A 23,597-nucleotide genomic window follows, 5' to 3' on the forward strand; every position below is an offset into this window, starting at 1 on the left:
ACCCTTCGGCCCCACCCTCGCCACATATCACCTCCATATTGGTTCACAAAACAAAATTCATTCTGCACATGGGCATAAAAAATTAGAGGGAGCACTGTGAGTAGGTCTCCTAGGCGCTACAGTAATAAAAATAATAATAAATAATAATATCTGTTTGCTGCAGAAGAAAAAACAACAACCAATGTCTCAAGAGAAGTATTACCTTTCCATTGTTTATTATTGTCTTTCTTGCTCTCTACTTCTTACCACTGCCCTGGTGTTTTTTTCATTATCTTAATATGATTGAGATATAAATACCTAGGGGCAGTTACCTTGTCATTTTATTTGCCTATAAAGCATCAGGCATACTAATAATGCAACAGAAACACAAAATTGGTGAGTCCAGATCCCCAACTAGTGCAGACATGTTTTAACACTGCTGGTCTGTGATCTTCCTCTGGATGCACCATAGGTCAGAAGAGGGGATACAACTTTATACTGTAGTAATAAATATTCTGCTGTGATTCTTATACAATTAAAACTTTAGTAGCTTTCATGTAACAACTGACGTTGAGCTCCTGCCAGTGCAAGATGTTTAAGTGCAAGGTGGCATAGTTGAGACAGGATCATTCACTTCAAATTTGTTAATGTTCAAGGAAATACTTTTACATAAGAATGGCCAATAGTTCATCTAGCCCAGTATACTGTCTTCCAACAATGGCCAATGCCAGATGTTTCAAAGGGATGAAAAGAACAGGGCAACTATTGAGTCACCATCCCCTGTCATCCAGTCCCAGCTTCTCGCAGTCAGAGGTTTAGGGATGCCAAAACCATGGGGGGCCGGAGGGGTTCATCCCTGACCATCTTGGCTAATATTCATTGATGGAACTATCCTCCATGAACTTACCTAATTCTTTTTTGAACCCAGTTATACTTTAGGCCTTCACAACATCACTTGGCAACGAGGTCCATAGGTTGAAGAATTGTGCATTGTGTAAAGAAGTATTTCCTTATGTTTGTTTTAAACATGCTGCCTATTAATTTCATTGGGTGACCCTTGCTTCTTGTGTTATGTGAAGGAGTAAATAACACTTCCCTATTCACTTTTTCCACATCATTCATGATTTTATAGACCTTTGCCATGTCCCCCTCTTAGACATCTCTTTTCTAAGATTAACACTCCCAGGGCTGGTCCACACTGGGGCGGGGGATCGATATAGGAAACGCAACTTCAGCTACGAGAATAGCGTAGCTGAAGTCGACGTTTCCTATATCGAAGTAAAAGTACCTACTTCGGGGCCACGCGGTGCAGGCAGGCTCCCCCGTCGACAGCGCTTCCTCCTCTCGGCGAGCAGGAGTTCCGCAGTCGACGGGGGAGCGCTTCTGGGATCGATCTATCGCGTCCAGATGAGACGCGATAAATCGATCCCAGAAGATCGATCTCTACCCGCCGAATTAGGCGGGTAGTGTGGACCAGCCCCCAGTCTTTAACCTTTCTTTGTATGGAAGCTGTTCAATACCGCTAAATATTTTTGTTGCCCTTTTCTGTACCTTTTCCAATTCTAATGTATCTTTTTTGAGATGAGGCAACCAGAACTGCATGCAGTATTCAAGTATCAGGGGGTAGCCGTGTTAGTCTGTATCCAAAAAAACAACAAGGAGTCCGGTGGCACCTTAAAGACTAACAGATTTATTTGGGCATAAGCTTTCGTGGGTAAAAAACCCACTTCTTCAGATGCATACTTCAGATGCAGTATTCAAGGCACTTACCAACACTGAATTTCATCTGCCATTTTGTTGCCCAATCACACCCAGTTTTGTGAGATTCTTTTATAACTCTGCTTTGGACTTAACTATCTTGACTAATTTTGTATCATCTGCAAATGTTGAGACCTAGCTGTTTATCCCCCTTTCCAGATTATTTATGAATATGTGGAGCAGCACTGATCCCAGTATAGATCCTTGGGGGAACCTGTTATTTACCTCTTTCACTGTGAAAAGTGACCATTTATTCCTACTGTTTGTTTCTTATCTTTCAGCCAGTTACTGATCCATGAGAAGACCTTCCCTCTTATCCCATGACCACTTACTTTGCTTAAGAGTCTTTGGTGAGGGACCTTGTCAAAGGCTTTCTGTAAGTCCAAGTACACTATACCCATCCCCCTTGTCCACATGCTTGTTGCTGCCCTCAGAGAATTTTAGTAGATTGGTGAGGCATGCCTTCCCTTTACAAAAGCTATGTTGGCTCTTCCCCAACATATCGTGTACATCTATGTGTCTGATAATTCTGTTCTTTACTATCGTTCCACTGATTTGACTGGTACTGAAATTAGGCTTACTGGCTTGTAATTGCCAATTTTTAAACCAGAGTGTTCCACTAATATTTTTTTTAAATTAACTCTTAGTCTGTGAATTGATATAGGAGCCACAAAATTAGACCAGGATGCATATATACGAGTTACTACCTCTTAGTGAAAGCTGAGGACCTTGTATAAAGATTTATGATACAAACTACAATAATACTAGTAAAGAGCTCCGTGTAAGCTCAAAAGCTTGTCTCCCTCACCAGTAAAAGTTGGTCCAATAAAAGGTATTACCTCACTCACCTTTTCCCTATAATACTAGTAAGTCAGATACCAATTTAGCAAAGCCATTAAGCAAAAAGTCATTGGTGGATCTGGGCAAAATATATAGAGTTGAGAAGAACAGATTTGTTCTTTTAATTTAATTTTTTGCGTGTGTTTTAGTTATTATTTATGATTTATTTTACTTTATTATTTTAGTTTTGAAATCTAGCATTTCTTTTCTACCTTCAAATTCTCTTCTGCTGCAGAATTGGTACTGTCTAAATACGAAGGAAGTTCTCTCTAAAACCAGCATTGGCAAAACTCAGTGGATTGACAAACATCTTTCATCTCAGAAATGACTGAATACCTATCAGTTCTGTAATGAGTGTAGATTACACTCTCCTGGGACCTACCCAAGAAATCCTAGTCAGATAACATAATATACTTTAGCTTATCAGAGAGCATTACACCACTCACTCCAATGAGCAGAAAGGTAGATTTTACATCAAATTCTTGCTGCACTTTTGTGTATTGTTTTATTTAAAGAAAATATAGCAAAAAAAAAAAAAAAGAGTGTATAATTTGGAAATTTGCTAATTCTAGTGTTTCATACCAAAAGATGAAAAATGCAAACAGGTTTGATTAATTAATGAGAGTTATAAAATACCCGGTGTCTACCCGCACCGTGAATCACGCTCCTAACTGCAGTGTTATACATACCCTGACAGGTGCAGCACAGAGAGTTAAGCTGGCTTCTCTGCATCTTACATGTCATCACTAGTAATAAAGGTTTTCCAGGACAAATTCTGCTTTCAGTTATACCTTTGAAAACCCATTATCTTCAAATTAACCTCTCAGTGACAACTGTGTAACTGCCATTTGTAAATCTGAATAGGTGGAACTGATTGGACCTTAATCATAGAAATGTGTTATTACTCAAGAACAGAATCCAGCTCTCCCTCTTTTAGCTGTGGTGGCACTCCAGTGCTATCAGGAATAAAAGCAGTAAAAGCACATTTTTCTCATTAAAGTAAGCCACTCTAAGTACGAACAAAAATAATGAGCGGAAGTTCTATGTTTTATTACATTCATGTGAAACTAAACTGATGCTTGTTAAGTCTTGCCTATACAAAATGGAACAAGACACTTTTTTCTTAGGACAATAATACATACCCTAACTGTTATAAAACCTGGGACAGTATTGAAGAATGGTATACTTTATTTTATTCCAAGTTATTGTAATTTAGTTTGCAGTGGTCTTTAACCTGATACATAACCTATACTTTAAATTATTCAAAATACAGAAGTAAAACCTAGAATGTGTAAGACTATTATTGTCTTGGCTACAACTGGGCTATTTTAAAGCTATATTTACAGAATTTGTTTTTCTTAACTGAGGCTACTTTTAAGAGCTTCACAACTGTGAACATTTTACTAATGGTAGGAACTGCCTGTCTGCATCTTTTCGCCCTTGTATGACTGTATCAGGAAATTAAGATTTTAAAGCAACTTGCACTCCGTATTTCCTTTTTAAATTAACTCTACTATTGAAACATATTTGACACATGCTGTTTTCAGTATATTGTATTGAAAAAACATGTGGCTTTGCATCCATAGCAGTAGTTTCCATTTAGCATCAATTGCCACAGCAGGTTTCAGTAGTATAACCTCTCATGACATAGTGTAAATATAGACCATGGCTTTATTAATGCTGTGAACCCCCAACTCCAACCTTGCAGGATCACATAAGCGGATCATTTGATCATTTGATGTAGGTTAATGATATTTATTCCAATTATTATACAAAAATTGGAAAACATACAATTTATTAAAGCTAATTTAGATAAAAGAACCTTTTACAGGACCTGTGAAATCTGCTAATCAGTTCTGAGTTCACTATCAATGTCCCAGAATGAATGATTCCAGGACATCACAGACAATGCAAACCTTTGCAGTTGCATAAAACTGGTTTATATAAAACTGGTTTAGATCAGGTAAGTTGCTTCCCCCACAACCCAGGCATGGCATTTTTCTCCATTTCCTTTGTAGAGAACAACACCTGCAGCATACCTAAAACAAGTCACCAAACGTCATGGGTGCTACAAAGAATTTTTTAGCACCATAGTCTAGTGAAAGGCATTCACTACATATTTGTGTGTGTGGCTCCATTTTCAGGTTTCCCTTCTAGATTAAGAGATTTTTGATTAACAGATTTTAAGATGAGAGGGGACTGTCATGATCATCTAGTTTAGGTTACATTAATGTAAAATTAAAAAACTGGGCTGGCCTGGGGGGACTAATTGCACAACCAGATGTTGGAATCAGAGTTCTAATACTCAGTCTCTTGGTTTCTCAGGTCACTACGGGCTAGGAGCACTGAGGAAACAGTGTATTCATCCTTGGCAAGGAAAAATCATGGGTTGGGGAAGGGATAGAAGAGAAATTGGGATGGGAGTGAACTATGAGGATCCCTCCAAAATGAAAAGTTAGTATTGTCTCAACCTTCCTGACAATGCATGAAGTTAGTTTATATGCCTTTTCTTCCCTTCTTTCTCGGTCTCTCCTTATGTATCACACTATGGCTGTGTTTTTGTTTCATTTTATTTCCAGTCTTCTTACTTTCAATCGTTTTCTTTTTCTCTCTAGTTGTACTTCCTACCTCTACTGTTGGGGGAAAAAGGATAATTTAGCCAACACTATCCAAAATTTGATGGTGATCTAAAATGTTCATTGCCAAATAAATTGATCTAATTTGCAATGTGTTTAGCTATTTTATAAAAGTAGATTTCTAAATAGAAAAGAAATAAAATTATTGTAGCTACAAAATTTGGCCATGTACTATAAAAAGTGAACGGACATGTCTCTGTTTTCAAATTCAGCAATATATCAGTGGGAAATGCTCACCCTCTGCTTTGCTGAGCTCCAATGCCAGCTGCTCTCTGGCTCTGACCTCTTCATTGAGTCGCTCTTGCAATTCTTCCTGGCATTTGAAAAATTCAGTGGCCTCCTGCTGCTTTTTGAAGGATTCTCGCATAAGTTCTGTCTGTGAAATTTTAGCATGTTCCAGCTACAGCAGGAGAAAGTAACAAATATTAGACATTCATGAGAATTTTAAATAAAAACACCGACTCTAAGGGTATGTCTACATAGCAAAGAAAAACCTGTAGCTGGCCCATGCCAGTGGATTTGGGCTCGTGCTCTGAGGCTGTTTCACTGCTGTGCAGACTTCTGGGGTTGGACTGGAGCCCGGGCTCTATGACCGTGCAAGGTTGGAGGGCCCCAGGGCTCGGGTTCCAGCCCAAGACAGGAGGTTACATAGCAATGAAACAGCCCTACAGCTCAAGCCCCGCGAGCCCAATTCAGCTGGCATGGGCCAGATGCAGGTTTTTCTTGGCTGTGTAGACATGCCCTCTGTCTTTCATGTAAAATTATTAACTGTTTTGGCTGATTATTAGCCTGATAAAAAGACACACTAACTTCAACGGATATTGGCTCAGATGTTCAATGCATATGCACTGACATACTACAGTACGAAGTCCCACACAATAAGAAGATCTAAGCAAATACAGACAAATGTTCAGTACAGTGTATAGTAGGAGTCACATGACTGAATCCATATCTATGTGCCAAAACGTGAAACTTCCTGGTTTATGTCAGTTTATACCAGACTCACCTTTATTTAAACAAAATGGGTTTCGCATTTAATATGTGTAGGAGTATACTGTCACTAACCACATCCTTAGTATGCTTAAGAAGCACCATATAAAATCTATGGCATTTCTGAACAGATTTTTAGGTGAGCAGCATTCCTTTCTTCTTCCATGCATATGTGTAAGTAGACACACAAGGAAAATGTGAACTTTGAGAATATTAAATTTTTCAATTAATGAGGCAGTAAAGCAATGTTTGTTTCAACAGTTCCTTATTGACATTGTAATGGCTTCTTAATCTATGTCTTTCCATGGTCCTCAAGTTACAGAATGACACAACAAATGTTTGCTTAACTTCAGAAAAGTAAAGAACTCACACCCTTGATTTTATATTGTAAGTCTTGGCAGATTTCTATAAGTATGGTCACTTCTGTGTTTTGCAAGTCTGTTCTGTGAAATTGAGGCTACTTCACCAAATTCTTCAAAAATAAGAGCTGTTTATTTTTCACTAACTCCAGCTAGGCTTATTAGTAAAATTAAGGATACTGAATCGCTTAAACTAAACTGTCTTACTAAAATGCAAACTGAAGACTTTACTATTTTTGAAAAATGAGTTGGGAAAATTTTATAACAATTTCACACCAGTTTGTCTACTTATCCATAAAAATGGCTGTTCAAAATTAAACTTCTAACTAGAAAACATCTAATCACTAATATTTCCTCTTTTAACATTAATGAATTTAAACTATCCTTTGAAAGCAGTGCAAGGCTTTAAAAGGGTGCATGGCTTCTACAGATTGTACTGACTTTTAAAGGGACATCATCTACTTGAAACAAAATTTATTCAAAAATAAATTTAAAAGAAGGGACAGGTAACTAGAGGTGCCCAGGAATCTCTCTACTAATTTGCTGTGGTTTTACAAGCACATTATACTATTTTAAGTTTTTATATCCTAGGATGCTGTATGAAACACCCATGCAAACAAAAGGGGAAACTAAATAACAAAACTTGCTATACAGAGTAAACAGTGAAACTGACTTAGGGCTTGTCTACAAGGAGATATTCAGGAAATCCGAATTAACTAATTTCTAAACTGAATTAAACTAAACTGAAATAAAGCCAGTTTAATTTTGAATGAGAGTGTCTAAACAGGGATTTAATGCAGTTTAACCAATCAATTTTTAATTCACACCTTTAATTAATTTGGATTAACTTTCCTAGTTTAGACAAGCCCTTAAACAAAGTGCTATCAAATGCACACATTAAAACTGAAAAATAAAAGATTTTTTCTCTCTAATCCCTTTAAATTGTAAAGAAGTTAGGTGTTACTTGTAATAAGCATAGGGGAAAAAATCAGACAGAAATGTGTTTTTTAAGTTGACAATATCCTTTTCATAAAACCATTAGAATTATGCCATTTAAAATTTACTAGTGCTATTAAATTTAAGATATGTATATTACGGCTTAGAAAATGAAACCTACAGGAGTGGTTTTATTACATTACACTACATTTTCACACACATAAAAGAACCAAAACTCAGAGAAAATTTCTTTGTTACTGGTCTAAGCAATAAGCACTACTAAAATACATGCATAAGAACACATGAAATACTCGACCTTTGTATCTTTTCATAAAAAAAAAAACTTAACACCCAATACAGTTACAGTTTGTAGCCCTAATAATTTTATAATTAAGACTTATCACTGCCTGTTAAATCATTAAAATAAAAAATGGACAGCATACATGATTAAAAACAATAGGTTCTATGTTCAAGAGATATATGTTTAATTTATTTCCAAACACACTTTCTTTTAGTTGTAAAGATTAAAAAGTTGAACTTCCTTAAATAATATCATACTTACTGAATATGGAGGTGTAGGCAAGGAGATTTTAGAGACAACTTTTAATATATGCCCATTTTTTTTGTGCCTGTAGTGAAAAATTGAAGTATTTACAACTACAGAGTTATTTTCATCTAAGTGTTCAGTGAAAGGAAAAGGATTTGGTAAAGGCACACGAGATTCAACCTCATAGTTATCTTCTTCTTGGCCTTCTGATCGCAAGCCATTAAATAAGTTAGATGCCCAGTATGTGCGGTAAGAATCCATTCCAAAAGATGTTGCTGTTGCTCTCTTCTCCTCCGTCACGTGGCTATTTTGCACTGGCTATTTTAGTTGTAGAAAATAGCAATAAAACATCTTACATTTTTGACACTCTGAGGAAATGGCACAGTAGTGCTAGCGACAGTGTGGGAACAATCATTTCACATTCACATGAGTAATCAAGAAGTGCAGGAAGGTCCCAGGTAAACATCAAGCAATAAAAGGAATCAACATTTGCAGAAACCAGCTGGATAACTGAGCTTTGCCATTTTTCCAATAAAAAACCCTCCTCTATAATTCACATTAAAGTACAATCTGAATCTTTCAGAAACAGAAAAATGGTAACCGGAGGGAGGTAATTACCAAAGCGAGAAAGTATACTTTCGATATCAAAGCAGGTACGCTGCAAGAAGCAAGCAATCAGCAGAACCTGCCAACAACTGTCAACTCTTTTAATCTCCACTGGAGCATCAACAAGAAATTTACATATGAAGATATTTGCCTTTATTCTCGTTCCTTGAGTTAATTCAACAGGAAGAGCTGTTTTGAACTCAGTTAATCAAAAAATGCCCCGTCTCACTGAGTAAAAGTTTCCTGTCAATATCTTCCCTGATAAAGAGTTCAGGACAGAGGGAGTGGCTAAATTAGGTACACTGGCAGGTGGAATCTGAATTAATACGCCCACTTATGAAGCTTGCTCAACAGGATTCAAATTCCACAACAGAGCTCTAAGAGAGTGTGTTCAAACAGGTTTAAAATAGCACTTTAAAGATTGTGTCAGGTTTCTACCACTCCTTTTAAAAAGTATGCCAATTTGTATGTATAGTACAATTAATTGAGGAAAATGACTTAAGTATCTGCTCTGCTTGTAATTATTTTATTTAGATGTTATTTTCTCATTGATTATTTTGAACATGTCATGTTATTTTTATTATTCATCTCTTCAAACTCTTTTCTTTTGGGCTGCCATTAAAGGTAAAACAGCTGAGTTTACTTTTTTAATGTTCAGACAGAATATTTAATAAATTATTAAGAAACTTCTTGCAACATTAAGAAACTCCCTACAACTCCTCTGTTTCTGTTACCAATTACATGTAACTAAATTAGCAGACATCGGGGTCACATCACCCGATATGCTTGTTATTCCCAAGTAGAGAAACATTATCTGGTGAGTGGTTGGGAAATGGGGCCACAATTTATATTAGATACTACAGAAAAATGTGTAAACAATGCATATATTCATTTATTTTTATCAGAGGTCTCATTAACAGGGATAAATCCACACCCCTGAGTGATGCAGTTATACTGACCTAACCCCTGGTATAGACAGTGCTATGTCAATGGGAGGGCTTCTCCCATCAACATAGCTACCGCCTCTTGGGGAGGTGGATTAACTATGCCAACGGGAAAAGCTCTCCTGTTGATGTCGTAGCATCTTCACTGAAGCGCTACACTGGTGCAGCTGTGCCGCTGCAGCATTTTAAATGTAGACCTGCCCACTGGCCCTATCTGAGGAGCTTAGGGAGCGAGGGGCACAGAGGGAACAAAAGTGGCATTATGCTTCCCCCAATGTCAGGGGTTTCTGGCAATTGATTTAATCTGCTGTGGAATCTGGAACAACCTCAGAGTTGTGCTAATTTACAATAGCTGGTAATAGTCTCCTAGGTGCTATTATACATCTGAGGATTACTGGAATATAAGATACAGTAGATACTCAGTCAATAACCCTTCCTCTGACACAGTATTAGCACACCCTTATTCCAGGGAGGAGGATTGAAAGGAAATGGCACAGAGGCACCTGTACCAGCTCTGTGCCACCTAGGGATTCTGCTTAAACCAGTATTCCAGATCTTTGCCCTGCAGCAGTGGTATAAGGGAGCTGAATAGAGGCCAAGAACTGAACCAAAATGATGTACCTTTTCTGACACTACAAAATAAACATTTGTAAATGTTGAAGTATTGACAGGATGCCAAAGAGATGAAACATTTTCCTATTCTAAATGATAAATTATGGTGAGGTCTTTTTGTTCTGTTTGTATAGTGCCTAGTACAGTAGGGTCCTGGTCCCTGAGGACAGTACTAATAATAAACAGTAACAATAATTTAATGCTGTAAGAGAAATGTTTACATTTTAGTATATTACCCACTACATTTCATATTTTGTGTGAGAATAATATGCATTATAGCACTGAAGAACATAGAAATAAAAAGTTATACAAATTAGTTATATCAAATGTGCAATAACCGCACAAGTACACTTATAATTAGAATAACAAATTATCATGTCTGCCAAGGCTGTTGGGCACTTGTATAATATGTCAGAACATATAAACATTAGATTACCATAAAGAGAAGGATGGAAAAAATGTACCTTCTGACTGGTTTTATGAAATGACCACAAAGTACAAATAAACACGCTGCACCATTTTTTGTTTTCTTTATGCTGTAAAATGAACTGATAGCATCTACTGTAAACTGCAGTGCTACTGAAAACCTCTCTGTGGCAAAGTTTATAACACGTAACAGCTCAACATTTGCTTTCACTTTTTTTTTTCCTGCTTCACCCTCCAGATGGAGAAATTACTTATTCCTCATGCATGTGGAACATCACATTCACAAAACCATTATGCAATGTAATCTGTCCAGAATTGTATCTACTATAAAGTAACAAAGTTCAAATAACTACATTCAGACAAAAAATAGCACAAGCTAGAAAATCCAAGGTTCTGGCTGAACACCTTAGTGAAGAAAAAAAGGCACAACATGATGAGATGAACCAGATCATCAACCCTGACTTCAGCTTTTGCCGATATTAGAATTTCTTGGTGTCCTTACAGTAGAACCTCAAAGATACAAACACCAGAGTTATGGACTTACCAGTGAACCGGACACCCTGTGGAACTGGAAGTAATCAATCAGGCAGCAGTGCAGACAAAAACACAAAAACCAAAAACCAAACCAGCAAATACTGTACTGCCTCGGGGCTTCAGCCACAGGGGGTTGGGACTACAGCTACAGGGTGGGTGTATGTGTTTCAGGGCTCCAGGCTTCTGACTCTCAGAAGCAGCGGGGCTCAGTGCTTTAGACTGGGGGGGAGCTCTGGGGCTCCGTGGCTCCGCTCCCAGCTTCAGCCCTGTGCCGAGGCACGGGGCTTCAGCCATGGGGGGTTGGGGCTTCAGCTGTAGGGTGGGAGGGGGGTCTCCCACTCCTGCTGGGGGTGCCGGGACTCAGCACTTCAGCCCTGTGGCGCCATTGTTGGCTTCAGCCCCGCGGGGGGCACCGGGCTTTAGCTACAATGGGTGCGCCGGTTTCAGCCCCAGCATTCCCCCCCATAGCTAAAGCCCTGAGCCCTGCCCCCAAAGTCAGGAATGGAGATGTGAGGAGCCCTGGCACCCCCTGCAGGGCTGAAGCCCCAAGCCCCAGTGCTACCCCCAGGTCTAAAGCCCTGAGCCCCGGTGCTCATGGGGCAGAAGTCCTGAGCTCCCCATCCGGAGCCCTGGCGCCCCAAGAGTCAGAAGCCCTGACTCTCCCCTCCCCTCTGGACCCCCATCCTCACGGTTGCAGCCCCAAACCCCCACCACTACCACCATGGCTGAAGTCCGTAACCTCTTGTTCAGAGTTACGGACCATTTCCGAGTTACGGACAACTTCCATTCCAGAGGTGTCCGTAACTCTGAGGTTCTACTGTATCTGAACTTTAATATAGTTTAAATGTACTATTTTTGTACCTTTTTTTAAGAAAGAAAAGTCTTTAAAGGATTATGAATGTATATTTACCTAAAATAAGAAATAAGAATTGCTCTAGTCTCTAAGATAAGTACACATTTATGTATTCAGATATGTATATTAATATGGGAAAAATACCATTTACTTGTTAAATTATAGTGGCTCTAAAGTTCTACTGTGTCAATCAATATTCAACATCTTTTAAAAGATTAATTTTTAGCCCAACACATTGACAAATGTTTTTCAAATTCATTAACCTATCACTCAAATCCTTCCTACTCTGTGGATCACTGACCATACAGACTGCATGTACCCAGCTACTTCACACCCATCATGGTCCACTGCATCAAAGCAACTGTCCTGTGTGTATATCAAGTCCAGTTCACAACTAAAATGACTGCTGAAAAAATATGACAATAGCATTTGTCATGTCAGACTGGACCAACTATACCTCAAGTATGGTTTCTTGTGGCTTATCCCTGTTGAAAGTGAAGAAAAACATCCCCCTCCCGCTCCCCCCACCCATGGCTACTAATGCACCTGGGCTAATATAATGCATTTCTATACATGGATGTAAAGGATTCATTAAATTAGATATTTAACACAACAGAGCATATTTTTAGAATTCCATTTACCTAGTTTTCCTATTGGATTACAAAAGTACATATACAAAGATAACACACAGAGCAAAAAAGTCTCCACCTCCAATGACGGAGTATTGTAAATCTCTGTTTATGCTGGGAGTTCACTGAAACACATCACTGTTAAAGGCTTGGGGCCAGAGCCTCGGCTAGTGTAAACTTAAAAGCTATGCAAAGGGAAAGCTTTTGATGCCTGGAGCCCTTCCACAAAAACATAATGCAAACCAAGGCCCTAATGCTGTAAACATGTATACACGTGAGTAACTTTACCCATGTGAGTAGTCTTATTCAACTCAAAGGGACTATTCTCATACGTAAAGTTATCCCACACACAACTGCTTGCGGGATCAGAGCTCTAAGAAAAATACAGAAATATTCTCCTTTCCTTATGAATATAGAGTCTGCATCTATACAAATAATACATTAATGAAAAACAAAAGAAAAAAAGGCCTAACACTGCAAACTCAAAGCATATTACAGTTAGGTAATCCTACCTGATCGCTGGTTTCATTGATGGCTTCCAGAAGTTTTTCAACAGCTGCTTGCAGTCGAGAACTAATATTTAGAACTAATTCTTCATTGTCAGGGTCTATCTCTGCTCCAGCAAAGCCACTCTCTGTGAGATGCTGAGTCAATTGAAGTCCTTCATCTGTTACTCCTGACCACCTGATAGTAGCATCATCTCCCAAATCAGTACCGTGATATAAGGAAGAGGGCTCTTCTGCAATAACAACAATAATCTTTATATATGGACTCATAGTATTTAAAATGAAAAAATTACACATATGAATTAGAATTACAGAGACAGGTCATAAACTAATTATAAAATATTTATACCTTCAAAGCAGGACACCACAAAGACACAGAGAAAATGTTGTACACTAAAAAATACACAAAGTACAGTGTAAGTTAATTCGAGAACAAGCAGAAAAAAGAGAGAGAGAAGAAGAAGTTCTGAACAGAGAATAGTATTTCGAACAGCCTGGTAGTACTGCTTTGGGCTCTAAGAGCCTGCTCTTTCAAACCCTTATTACTGACGGTAATTTTTATTACTGCGAGTAGACCATAATAATGATTTGCGGGACTGGCCCTTAATATGGAGTACCAGGTTAAGAAACAGATAATCTCTCTATCATCAGTAGCTAAGTGTGGCATTGTGAATTAGACCAATTGTTCAAGAAAATTACTAATTAAAATACAAAGACTTAAATTAGTTGAGCGCAATAATGTAAGCAATTCACACAAAATTTCTTGGACTGAAAGTGACTGGAATACTGAACACACTGAGGCCTGGTCTACACTAGGAGGTTATGTTGAATTTAGCAACGTTAAATCGAATTAACCCTGCACCCGTCCACACAACAAAGCTATTTAGTTCGACATAGAGGTCTCTTTAATTCGATTTCTGTACTCCTCCCCGACGAGGGGAGTAGCGCTAAATTCGACATGGCCATGTCGAATTAGGGTAGGTGTGGATGGAATTCGACGCTAATAGCTCTGGGAGCTATCCCACAGTTCACCACTCTGTTGACGCTCTGGACAGCAGTCCGAGCTCGGATGCTCTGACCAGCCACACAGGAAAAGCCCCGGGAAAATTTGAATTCCTTTTCCTGTCTGGCCAGTTTGAATCTCATTTCCTGTTTGGACATTGTGGCGAGCTCAGCAGCACTGGCAATGATGCAGAGCTCTCCAGCAGAGGTGACCATGCAATCTCAGAATAGAAAGAGGGCCCCAGCATGGACTGATCGGGAAGTCTTGGATCTGATCGCTGTGTGGGGCGATGAGTCCGTGCTTTCCGAGCTGCGCTCCAAGAAACAGAATGCGAAGATCTACAAGAAGATCTCAAAAGCCATGACGGAGAGAGGATACTGCCGGGATGCAACGCAGTGCCGCGTGAAAATCAAGGACCTGAGACAAGGCTACCAGAAGACCAAAGCGGAAAACGGACGCTCCGGATCCCATCCCCAGACATGCCATTTCTACGAGGCACTGCATTCAATTCTAGGTGCGGCCGCCACCACTACCCCACCACTGACCGTGGACTCTGAGGATGGGATATTGTCAACAGCCGCTTCCTCGGATATATTAGTGGACGGGGAAGATGAGGAAGGAGATGAGGAGGACGAGGCAGTCGACAGCGCTTACAACGCTGATTTCCCCGACAGCCAGGATCTCTTCATCACCCTTACAGAGATCCCCTACCAACCCTCCCCAGGCGTTAACCTGGACCCTGAATCAGGGGAAGGATCAGTCGGTAAGTGTTTTAAACATGTAAACATTTATTTTGAACAGACCAGGAATATTAACAATGGGTCTTTCATGATTAGTTTGCCCTAGGCGCTTAACGTTTTAGTCCTTGGCAGTGCAACTACTGCAAAAGAATCTAACAATGTCCGGTTTATCATGATTAGTTTGCCCTAGGCGCTCTACTTTTTAGTCCTTGCCAGTGCAGCTACTGGAAAATAAGGTCTATATGTGCGGGGATAGAGCTGAAATCCTCATGGGACATCTCCACGAAGCTCTCCTGGAGATAATTGGAAAGCCTTTGCATGAGGTTCCTGGGGAGAGCGGCCTTATTGCGTCCTCCGTGGTAGGAAACTTTTCCGCGCCAGGCTATCATCAAGTACTCTGGGATCATTGCCTCGCAGAGCATGGCGGCATACGGCCCTGGTTTTTGCTGGCTTTCACGCAGCATGCGGTCTTTCTCTGTGTCAGAAATCCTCATCAGAGTGATGTCGCTCATGGTGACCTGCTTTGAATTAGGGGAATGTTAGTATTGGGACTGCTTGCCTGTTCCTTTACATAACTGTAACCGGCGGTTTACAGCCACCAGGTGGAGGCGGGAGAGCTGAAATCCTCATGGGACATCTCCACGAAGCTCTCCTGGAGATAATTGGAAAGCCTTTGCATGAGGTTCCTGGGGAGAGCGGCCTTATTGCGTCCTCCGTGGTAGGAAACTTTTCCGCGCCAGGCTATTGCCGGCAGCAGGAACTGGCCAACGCTAGGAGTATTGCTTTGAACGTGAAAGGAGGGCACTGCTATAAATTAAGTTTTAAGCAGCCAAAAGTCTACGGCTTACCATGTCCGCCTGCTACCCGAATTCCGCTGTCCTGCCCCGCTTGTCTGATCTCCACTGCAAGACCCCAGGCACTGAATGCGAAGGCCGAAAATTCGACCTTGTCCTGAGTGCGCATGTGATAGGTGCTGTGCATGGTCTTGTTCACAGAGAAAGACTATGTTCATTGTTCACAAAAATGTATCTTTGTGTGGAATTCACTCCCTTTTTCCCATCCCACAGCCGCGACTGTCTCCCGACCTACCCCAGCATCCCCCTCCCAGAGGCTGGCGAAGATTAGGCGGAGAAAGAAAAGGACACAGGACGACATGTTCTCAGAACTTATGGGCTGCTCCCGAGCCGAGGCGGCACAGCAGACCCAGTGGAGGGAGAACATGTCGCAATACCAGCGATCACACAGCGAACGGGAGGACAGGTGGCAGCAGGAAGACCAGCAGGCAACTCAAACGCTGCTTGGACTAATGAGGGAGCAAACGGACACGCTCCGGCGCCTTGTGGATGTTCTGCAGGACCGGAGGCAGGAGGACAGAGCCCCGCTGCAGTCTATCTCTAACCGCCCTCCCCCGCCACAAAGTCCCATACCCCCCTCACCCAAAGTCCCAAGAAGGAGGGGCAGCAGGGGCCATGAAAACTGTCACTCCACCCCTGCAGACTGCTCAAGTACCAGAAGGCTCTCATTCCCAAAAATTTGATAAGTCCTTTCCTTCCCGCCTCACCCAAGCCCCCATCCCAGTTTCATCCCCTAACTGTGTAGTTGCTAACAAAAAATACGTTTCTGTTAATTACTGTTTCCGTCATGTTCCTTTAGAGGAGAGTGTGTTTGAAGGGGGGGGGAAGGGGGTTAGTAATTGGAGAGGACAGTCACCTTTACCAGGGTACAGACACGGGGGCAGGTTCAGCAGAAGGTCACACACACACTGCAGTCACTAGGCACCCTGGTCAGTCTGGGAGGTGGTTTTCATGTTCTGTGTGTGGGGGGCTATGTGACTTTGTGGTGGGGGAGGGTAGTTAGAGATCTTATGCAGCGGTTCTTATCCTGGATCACAGAGCCACTCAGCAGGGGATCTGTAACCGTCCTCCCCCGCCACAAAGTCACATAGCCCCCACACACAGAGTCCCGAAAAGGAGGGGTGGCAGGCTCCGTTGAAACAACCAGTCCACCACTGCGGACCGCTCTAGGAGCAGGAGCCTGTCATTCCTCGAGTTTAGAAGCGTTCTTTCCATCACTACGCCCGCTCCCCACCACAGTCTGCGTCCCAGTTTCAACACTTTACCGCGAAATCCGTAATAAAGAAAACGGTGTTAATTAACAAAGTTCCATTTATTTTATTTTTAAACGTGTGTTGGAAGGGGGGGAACGGGGTATGTAACTGGAGAGGATAGTCAACATTAACTGGGTAAAGAAACGGGGGCAGGTTCAGCTTCTCTTTAAACAAACTTAATAGTCACAGGTTACCCTGCTCACTGAGGAACCTAGCTTTCAAAGCCTCCCGGATGCACAGCGCGTCCCGCTGTGCTCTTCTAATCGCACGGCTGTCTGGCTGGGCGTAATCAGAAGCCAGGCTATTTGCCTCAACCTCCCACCCTGCCATAAAGGTCTCCCCCTTGCTCTCACAGAGATTGTGGAGCACACAGCAAGCTGCAGTAACAATGGGGATATTGGTTTCGCTGAGATCAGAGCGAGTCAGTAAGCTTCTCCATCTCCCCTTGAGACATCCAAAAGCACACTCCACCACCATTCTGCACTTGCTGAGACGGTAGTTGAAGAGTTCTTTTTCAGTGTCCAGGGCGCCAGTATAGGGCTTCATGAGCCAGGGCATTAGCGGGTAGGCTGGGTCCCCGAGGATCACTATAGGCATCTCCACATCCCCAAGAGTTATTTTGTGGTCCGGGAAGTAAATACCTTCCTGCAGCCGTCTAAACAGACCAGAGTTCCTGAAAACACGAGCGTCATGAACCTTGCCCGGCCATCCGACGTTGATGTTTGTAAAACGTCCCCTATGGTCCACCAGTGCTTGCAGGACCATTGAAAAGTAGCCCTTTCTGTTAATGTACTGGCTGGCCTTGTGGTCCGGTCCCAGGATAGGGATGTGAGTTCCATCTATAGCCCCACCGCAGTTTGGGAATCCCATCACAGCGAAGCCATCTATGATGACCTGCACGTTTCCCAGGGTCACTACCTTTGACAGCAATAGCTCAACGATTGCGTTGGCTACTTGCATCACAGCAACCCCCACGGTAGATTTGCCCACGCCAAAGTGGTTCGCGACTGACCGGTAGCTGTCTGGCGTTGCAAGCTTCCAGAGGGCTATGGCCACTCGCTTCTGGACAGTCAAGGCTGTTCGCATCCGGGTGTCCTTGCGCTTCAGGGCAGGGGACAGCAACTCACAAAGTTCCAGGAAAGTTCCCTTACTCATCCTAAAGTTTCGCAGCCACTGTGATTCATCCCAGACCTGCAGCACTATGCGGTCCCACCAGTCCGTGCTTGTTTCCCGGGCCCAGAATCGCCGTTCCACAGCATCAACATGACCCATTGCCACCATGATGTTCACGGCGCGGGGTCCCGTGCCTTGTGAGAGGTCTGTGCCCCTCTCAGACTTAATGTCCTCACCGCGCTGCCGTAGCCTCTTCGCCTGATTTCTCAGCATCTGACTCTGAAAAAGGTGGACGATAAGGTGCGAGGTGTTGACAATGGCCATAACCGCAGGGATGATCGCAGCGGGCTCCATGCTCGCAGTGCTGTGACATCCGCGCTGTCACTCACCAGAGAAGTGTGCGAACTGATTGCCCGCCGGCGCTTTCAGGGAAGGAGGGTGGGAGTGACGGTTGAATGATGACCGTTATCCAAAACCACCCTCGACACATTTTTTGCCCCAGCAGGCATTGGGGGCTCGACCCAGAATTCCAATGGGCAGCAGGGACTGCGGGAACTGTGGGATAGCTGCCCACAGTGCACCGCTTCCAGTGTCGACGCTTGCCCCGTTAGTGTGGACTCACAAAGTCGAATTACTGTTCTTAGTGTGGATACACACGTTCAACTTTGTAATATCGGTTCCACAAATTCGATTTAAGTAAAATCGAACTACTCTCGTAGTGTAGACATACCCTGATAGTCAGCAATATTATTAATGAACTCTAAATTGGTTAAAGGGGTATATGAACCAATGACAAACGTTGCAGATGAACTGGTAGGGTCTGTATTGATAGACAATATGGCCTTTTTCTAGTCCTTAATATTCCTGATGTCTGATTTCAGTTTCATATGCAATATCCTTTCTGTCTGAAAAGCAGCAGCAGACACAGTTTTGTCCAAGGCTTTTTTAGCCTGATACAAGTAAACAGAAAGCACTGGATTTTGAATATTTAGAATGTAGGGATTCAGTAAAGCAAGAGACAAATGTGCACACACTGGCTGTTTTCAAACCTTTTAGGCAACAGGTGAAATTTTCAATAACATAGGGTGAGTGCGATAACAATCCATTAATGTCTCGTAGCAGTAGGTTATTTCATTATGTTACTACCGAATTTTGAAAATGAAAAGTACTATCTGATTATTTGATTTTGAATTGGCAAAAATGTTTCCTTGTAATGGAAAAGTTTGTTTTATTAAAATAATATAATCTTTAAAATATCTTTCTGCAATTTTTTTTTTCAAATGGACAAATATTTTTTATTCAAGGTTTAAATTTCATAGATTGAACAGGTTTGTTCTCCAATTCATAATATCGATAGTTAACAGTAATTACCCAATATGTCGCATGCCATTAGCAATTCGTAATTCTGTGCTTGACACACCAAATGTCATTCCTGCTTTTAAGTTACAGAAAGTCAAATAATGATCCCATGAAACTACTTTGAAGAGAGATGGAAAAGACTTTTTTGGGGGACAAGTAATGGTATCAATCAATCTACGCTTGTTCCACAATTAAATATGAAACAAGTAATAGGGATCTGTAAATTACAGTATTGAGTTGTTATTCCATTTAAGGGTTCTGATGATATCAAGAATCATGTCAGCAAAGCTGAAACAGTCTGTGTAGTCAACAGAACTTCAAAATGGAACTACAGCAGCCTATTCAGAATTTGCTTGTTTTTAAACAAAAATTGTATTTAGTACATTGGTTTGATCAAATCTCTTTATACCGATTCTTCCCTCTTCTTTATTGCTCTTCCTCCTTCAAATTGTCATAAGAATGGTTGGTCCCTCTGAAAAAAACAACTCCTACAACAGCTGTTTTGGTGGGAATACAGAAAGAAGTGCAAGTTTCTAGTTTTAATTTTTTTTTAAATGAGCTGCAACGTGTTTAACAATGTAGTTGATATATTATACATTTTTATGCCTAAACTATAGCATTCAGGGAAACGATCAGACTTTTTATTTCATGTCATTCACATTTATTTCACCATAATCAAGCTTATTACCCATATACAAGAAACTACATCTACATAAAATTTTAAAACAGGTTTTAGTTTTGATTGTTTGAATTTTATATTACATTTGTTAATATTTTTTTCTTGACGTTATATCAGTACTGTTTCATAGCTCCTTTTAGTTTAGGGGTATAACGTAATTTTACAAAATCTCTTAAAACTCCATGAAAAAAAGAACATAAAGGAAGAAGCACAATTTGAAATATGAAGGAAATGAATAATTGGATGAATGGAATTTACATTCACATGGCACCTTTCATCTACACAGGATTTCAAACCACTTTACAGACACTGAACATTAGAATTCTATTCACAACCAATAAAGTGCAGTCACCTCAGGGGTGTCTGGCAGCCATTTTCTGTCAATCCTCTACACAAATTTTAAGGTAGATTTGGGGTAATAAAGATTTTTCTTAGCACCTTAAGATTCCAAACCCCTGTAATGTAAGGCCTTCAGTGGAACTAACTATTCTATACTTTTATAATAATATATGTCATTTGGATCTCTCAGCACCCAAGCCGAAAGGCCTCTGAGTATCTTGAAATAGGGACACATGAGCTTTAATATCCTCAGAGTAGAAAGGACCTTTATCTAAATTAGATGGACATCCAGCAGTGTAGAGTTTCCCAATGCTGTACCAAAGCATTAGCTAAAGACTGAGTTGAGAGAAACATACATCCTACTAAAACAACAGCACCATTTACTGCAGCACCTGATGCTCTTTGGAGGTCACTCATCTTAAGTACTGACCAGGAAAGACCCTGCTTAGCTTTTGAGATCTGACAAAATAAGTACCCAAAGTATCGTAGCACAGCTACAGACAAAATGTAATTAGATACAATGAAATATTAGTTACAGTTTATTCTAATCTATGTCTACAAGCATCCAGAATTGACTGTATAATTGTATTTCCCATTTTGCTTTTCAGTTTTCAATTTTCTCAAAGTAGAATAAAAACATCCCTACTAATTTGAATATATTACAACTAAATTTTTCATACTTTTTCAATCTCTGGCTTGAAAGACATTTATTAAAGGTTTGTTAATGTTAATGAACTTGGAATGAAACTTGAAACTCAAATTAAATAATTGCAGTGCAGCCTAATGTTTATAGCCTGTAATCCCTGAATTTTAATAGAAGTTTTGTCTGAGAAGTACTGTTGCACTGGGCCATAGTGAGTTACTTTAGAACACAAAGTATTCTTTCTGCAAAGCAACTGCATAGATATGGAGCACTTTTCTGCAACGTCTGGCTGATCAGAAATATGAATGGAAAAATTTCAAAGCTCAAAGCTTGCTCATAATCAGTACTGACATGGTCTCATCATTTCAGCAGCTGATGCTAATAATATCATTCTCTCTTTACCAATGCTACTAGTATTAAGTAAGTTCTCCTTTATCCATGCCAATGACCAAAAGATTATGGTGTGGATTTCATGAGGTAAAGACAAAGATTTCAGACTTCAGATTTTAAAACCAAAGCTTGGTTACGTTAGTTTTTCTCCCATCCCCAATTCTGTAGCTACTGTTTTGCAGTTTATCTTTGGCTATATATAAAATAAAAACCAAATGCAAGAAAGCATTTTCTAAAGAAAAGAACTATTCTGAAGCATAATTTGACTGAAGGATAGCTGTCAAACAAAGGGAAGTGCCATCTCCCATCTCTTGAGTTCAGCAGTGGTAATGACTGTAAAGTGCTATTTTATTTTGAAATACAACAATTTTTATATTTATTAATTTACACTTAACATATCTGTTTCTTGTGTTTATTCGGAGTCATATTTGTTTATTTTAGCAATTAAGGCTTTGATCCTGCATTGAGCTCTCCGTGGGCAAGACTGAGGCCTAAAATCAGGTTTTACTGTTTTTTATTCCTGTTGGTCCTGCAGAGCCAACAGAGCTAAGAGCATGTGAGTGGGATTCTATTTCTCCTAATGCATCACCAACAGAATAATTTACTAAATTCTAATTAGTTACACTGGTGCAAGCCCCAATAGTGCAGTGCAATTACCCAGGTGTCACCCATGATTTGGCCTGCAGAAACTTTACAAATAGTAAGGATACTTGAAGAGGAAAACCCCCAACGTGACTCTCAGAGTTTTGATTAAGTTTGCAGAATGAACACTGGAATATGGAAGTCACTGTGGGATGGTAAATATAGAAATAATTGATGGCATTTTTACAAAATCACTTTTCAGCGTAGAAATGCACTTTAAAATCACTATTTGCCTGGAAAGTGTAAGTCTCCAGATTTATTCTTCTGAAAATAGCAGAGCATTCCCACATCTGTGCCATTCTTTTTAGGTGACAAATCTGAGGAACTGTCCCAGACTGAGGACTCAATAAAGGTTTTGGAACAAACTGATAAATTAAACAGTAACAAGTCACCACGACCGGATGGTATTCAACCAAGAGTTCTGAAGGAACTCAAATAGGAAACTGCAGAACTACTAACCATGGTATGAAACCTAGTGCTTAAGTCAGCATCTGTACCAGATGACTGAAGGACAGCTAATGTACCACCAATTTTTTAAAAAGACTCCAGAGGTGATCCTTGCAATTACAAGCCAGTAAGCCTAACGTCAGTACCAGGCAAATTAGTTGAAACTATAATAAAGAACAGAATTATCAGACACATAGATGAACACGAGATGTTGGGGAAGAGTCAACATGGCTTTTGTAAAGAGAACTCATGCCTCACCAATCCAACAGGAGGGAGGTCAACAAACATTGACAAGGGTGATCCAGTAGATACAGCATACTCGGACTTTCAGAAAGTCTTTGACAAGGTCCCTCACCAAAGGCTCTTAAGCAATTAAGCAATCATGAGATAAGAAGGAAGGTCATAAGAACATAAGAGGAAGATACTCAGCTGTAACTGGAGGTTCTTCAAGATGTGTGGCCCCATTGTATTCCACATGTGGGTGCGCATTCTTGCCATGTGCCTAAGTCTGGAAATATTTCCAAGCAGTGTCCGTTGATCTGCACGTGCATACTGAGTCTCCTCATGCTCCTGGTCCAGGGTATAAAGGGCAGGAAGGAGGGCGGGTAGCGGGAATACAGATAGAAAACACATCTCTCGAAGTTACAGGTGAGAAACTTCCTCTTCTTCTTTGAGTGATGGTCCCTATGTGTATTTCACATGTGAGTGACTTATGACCAGTAATCAGTGCGGAGGTGGATGCGAGGATATGGCATAGCCATCTGCAATACAGTGTGGTCTACGGCCATGTCCGCATCTGCCATGTGTGTTATGGTACAGTGCACCGTAAACATGTGGACAGAGCGCCACATCGCGGCCTTGCAGATGTCTCGCCATGGTACATCCACTAGGAGGCCGAGGAGGTGGGTGGCTTGCGCTCATGTAGAATAAGCTGTTACACCAGGTTGGAGTGTTCATAGCATTCCAGTATGCACACTGAG

At 40.8% G+C, this 23,597-nt stretch overlaps 1 protein-coding gene across 4 annotated transcripts in view; it reads right to left on the reverse strand.

Annotated features, from left to right (window-relative positions):
• AKAP9 (A-kinase anchoring protein 9) overlaps positions 1-23,597 on the reverse strand; it is a 124,017-nt gene that overhangs the window by 52,642 nt on the left and 47,778 nt on the right. For all 4 annotated transcript variants that reach the window (XM_029910968.1, XM_029910969.1, XM_029910967.1 and 1 more), the window contains exons 19-20: positions 13,162-13,388; positions 5,451-5,613 (exon numbers count right to left, since the gene is read on the reverse strand). In XM_029910968.1, coding sequence (XP_029766828.1) covers positions 5,451-5,613; positions 13,162-13,388 — 390 coding nt within the window. The remainder of the gene's footprint in view (positions 1-5,450; positions 5,614-13,161; positions 13,389-23,597) is intronic.

This window comes from Terrapene carolina, unplaced genomic scaffold, assembly GCF_002925995.2.
Source record: "Terrapene carolina triunguis isolate 2854851 unplaced genomic scaffold, T_m_triunguis-2.0 Scaffold84, whole genome shotgun sequence".
NCBI lineage: Eukaryota > Metazoa > Chordata > Testudines > Emydidae > Terrapene > Terrapene triunguis.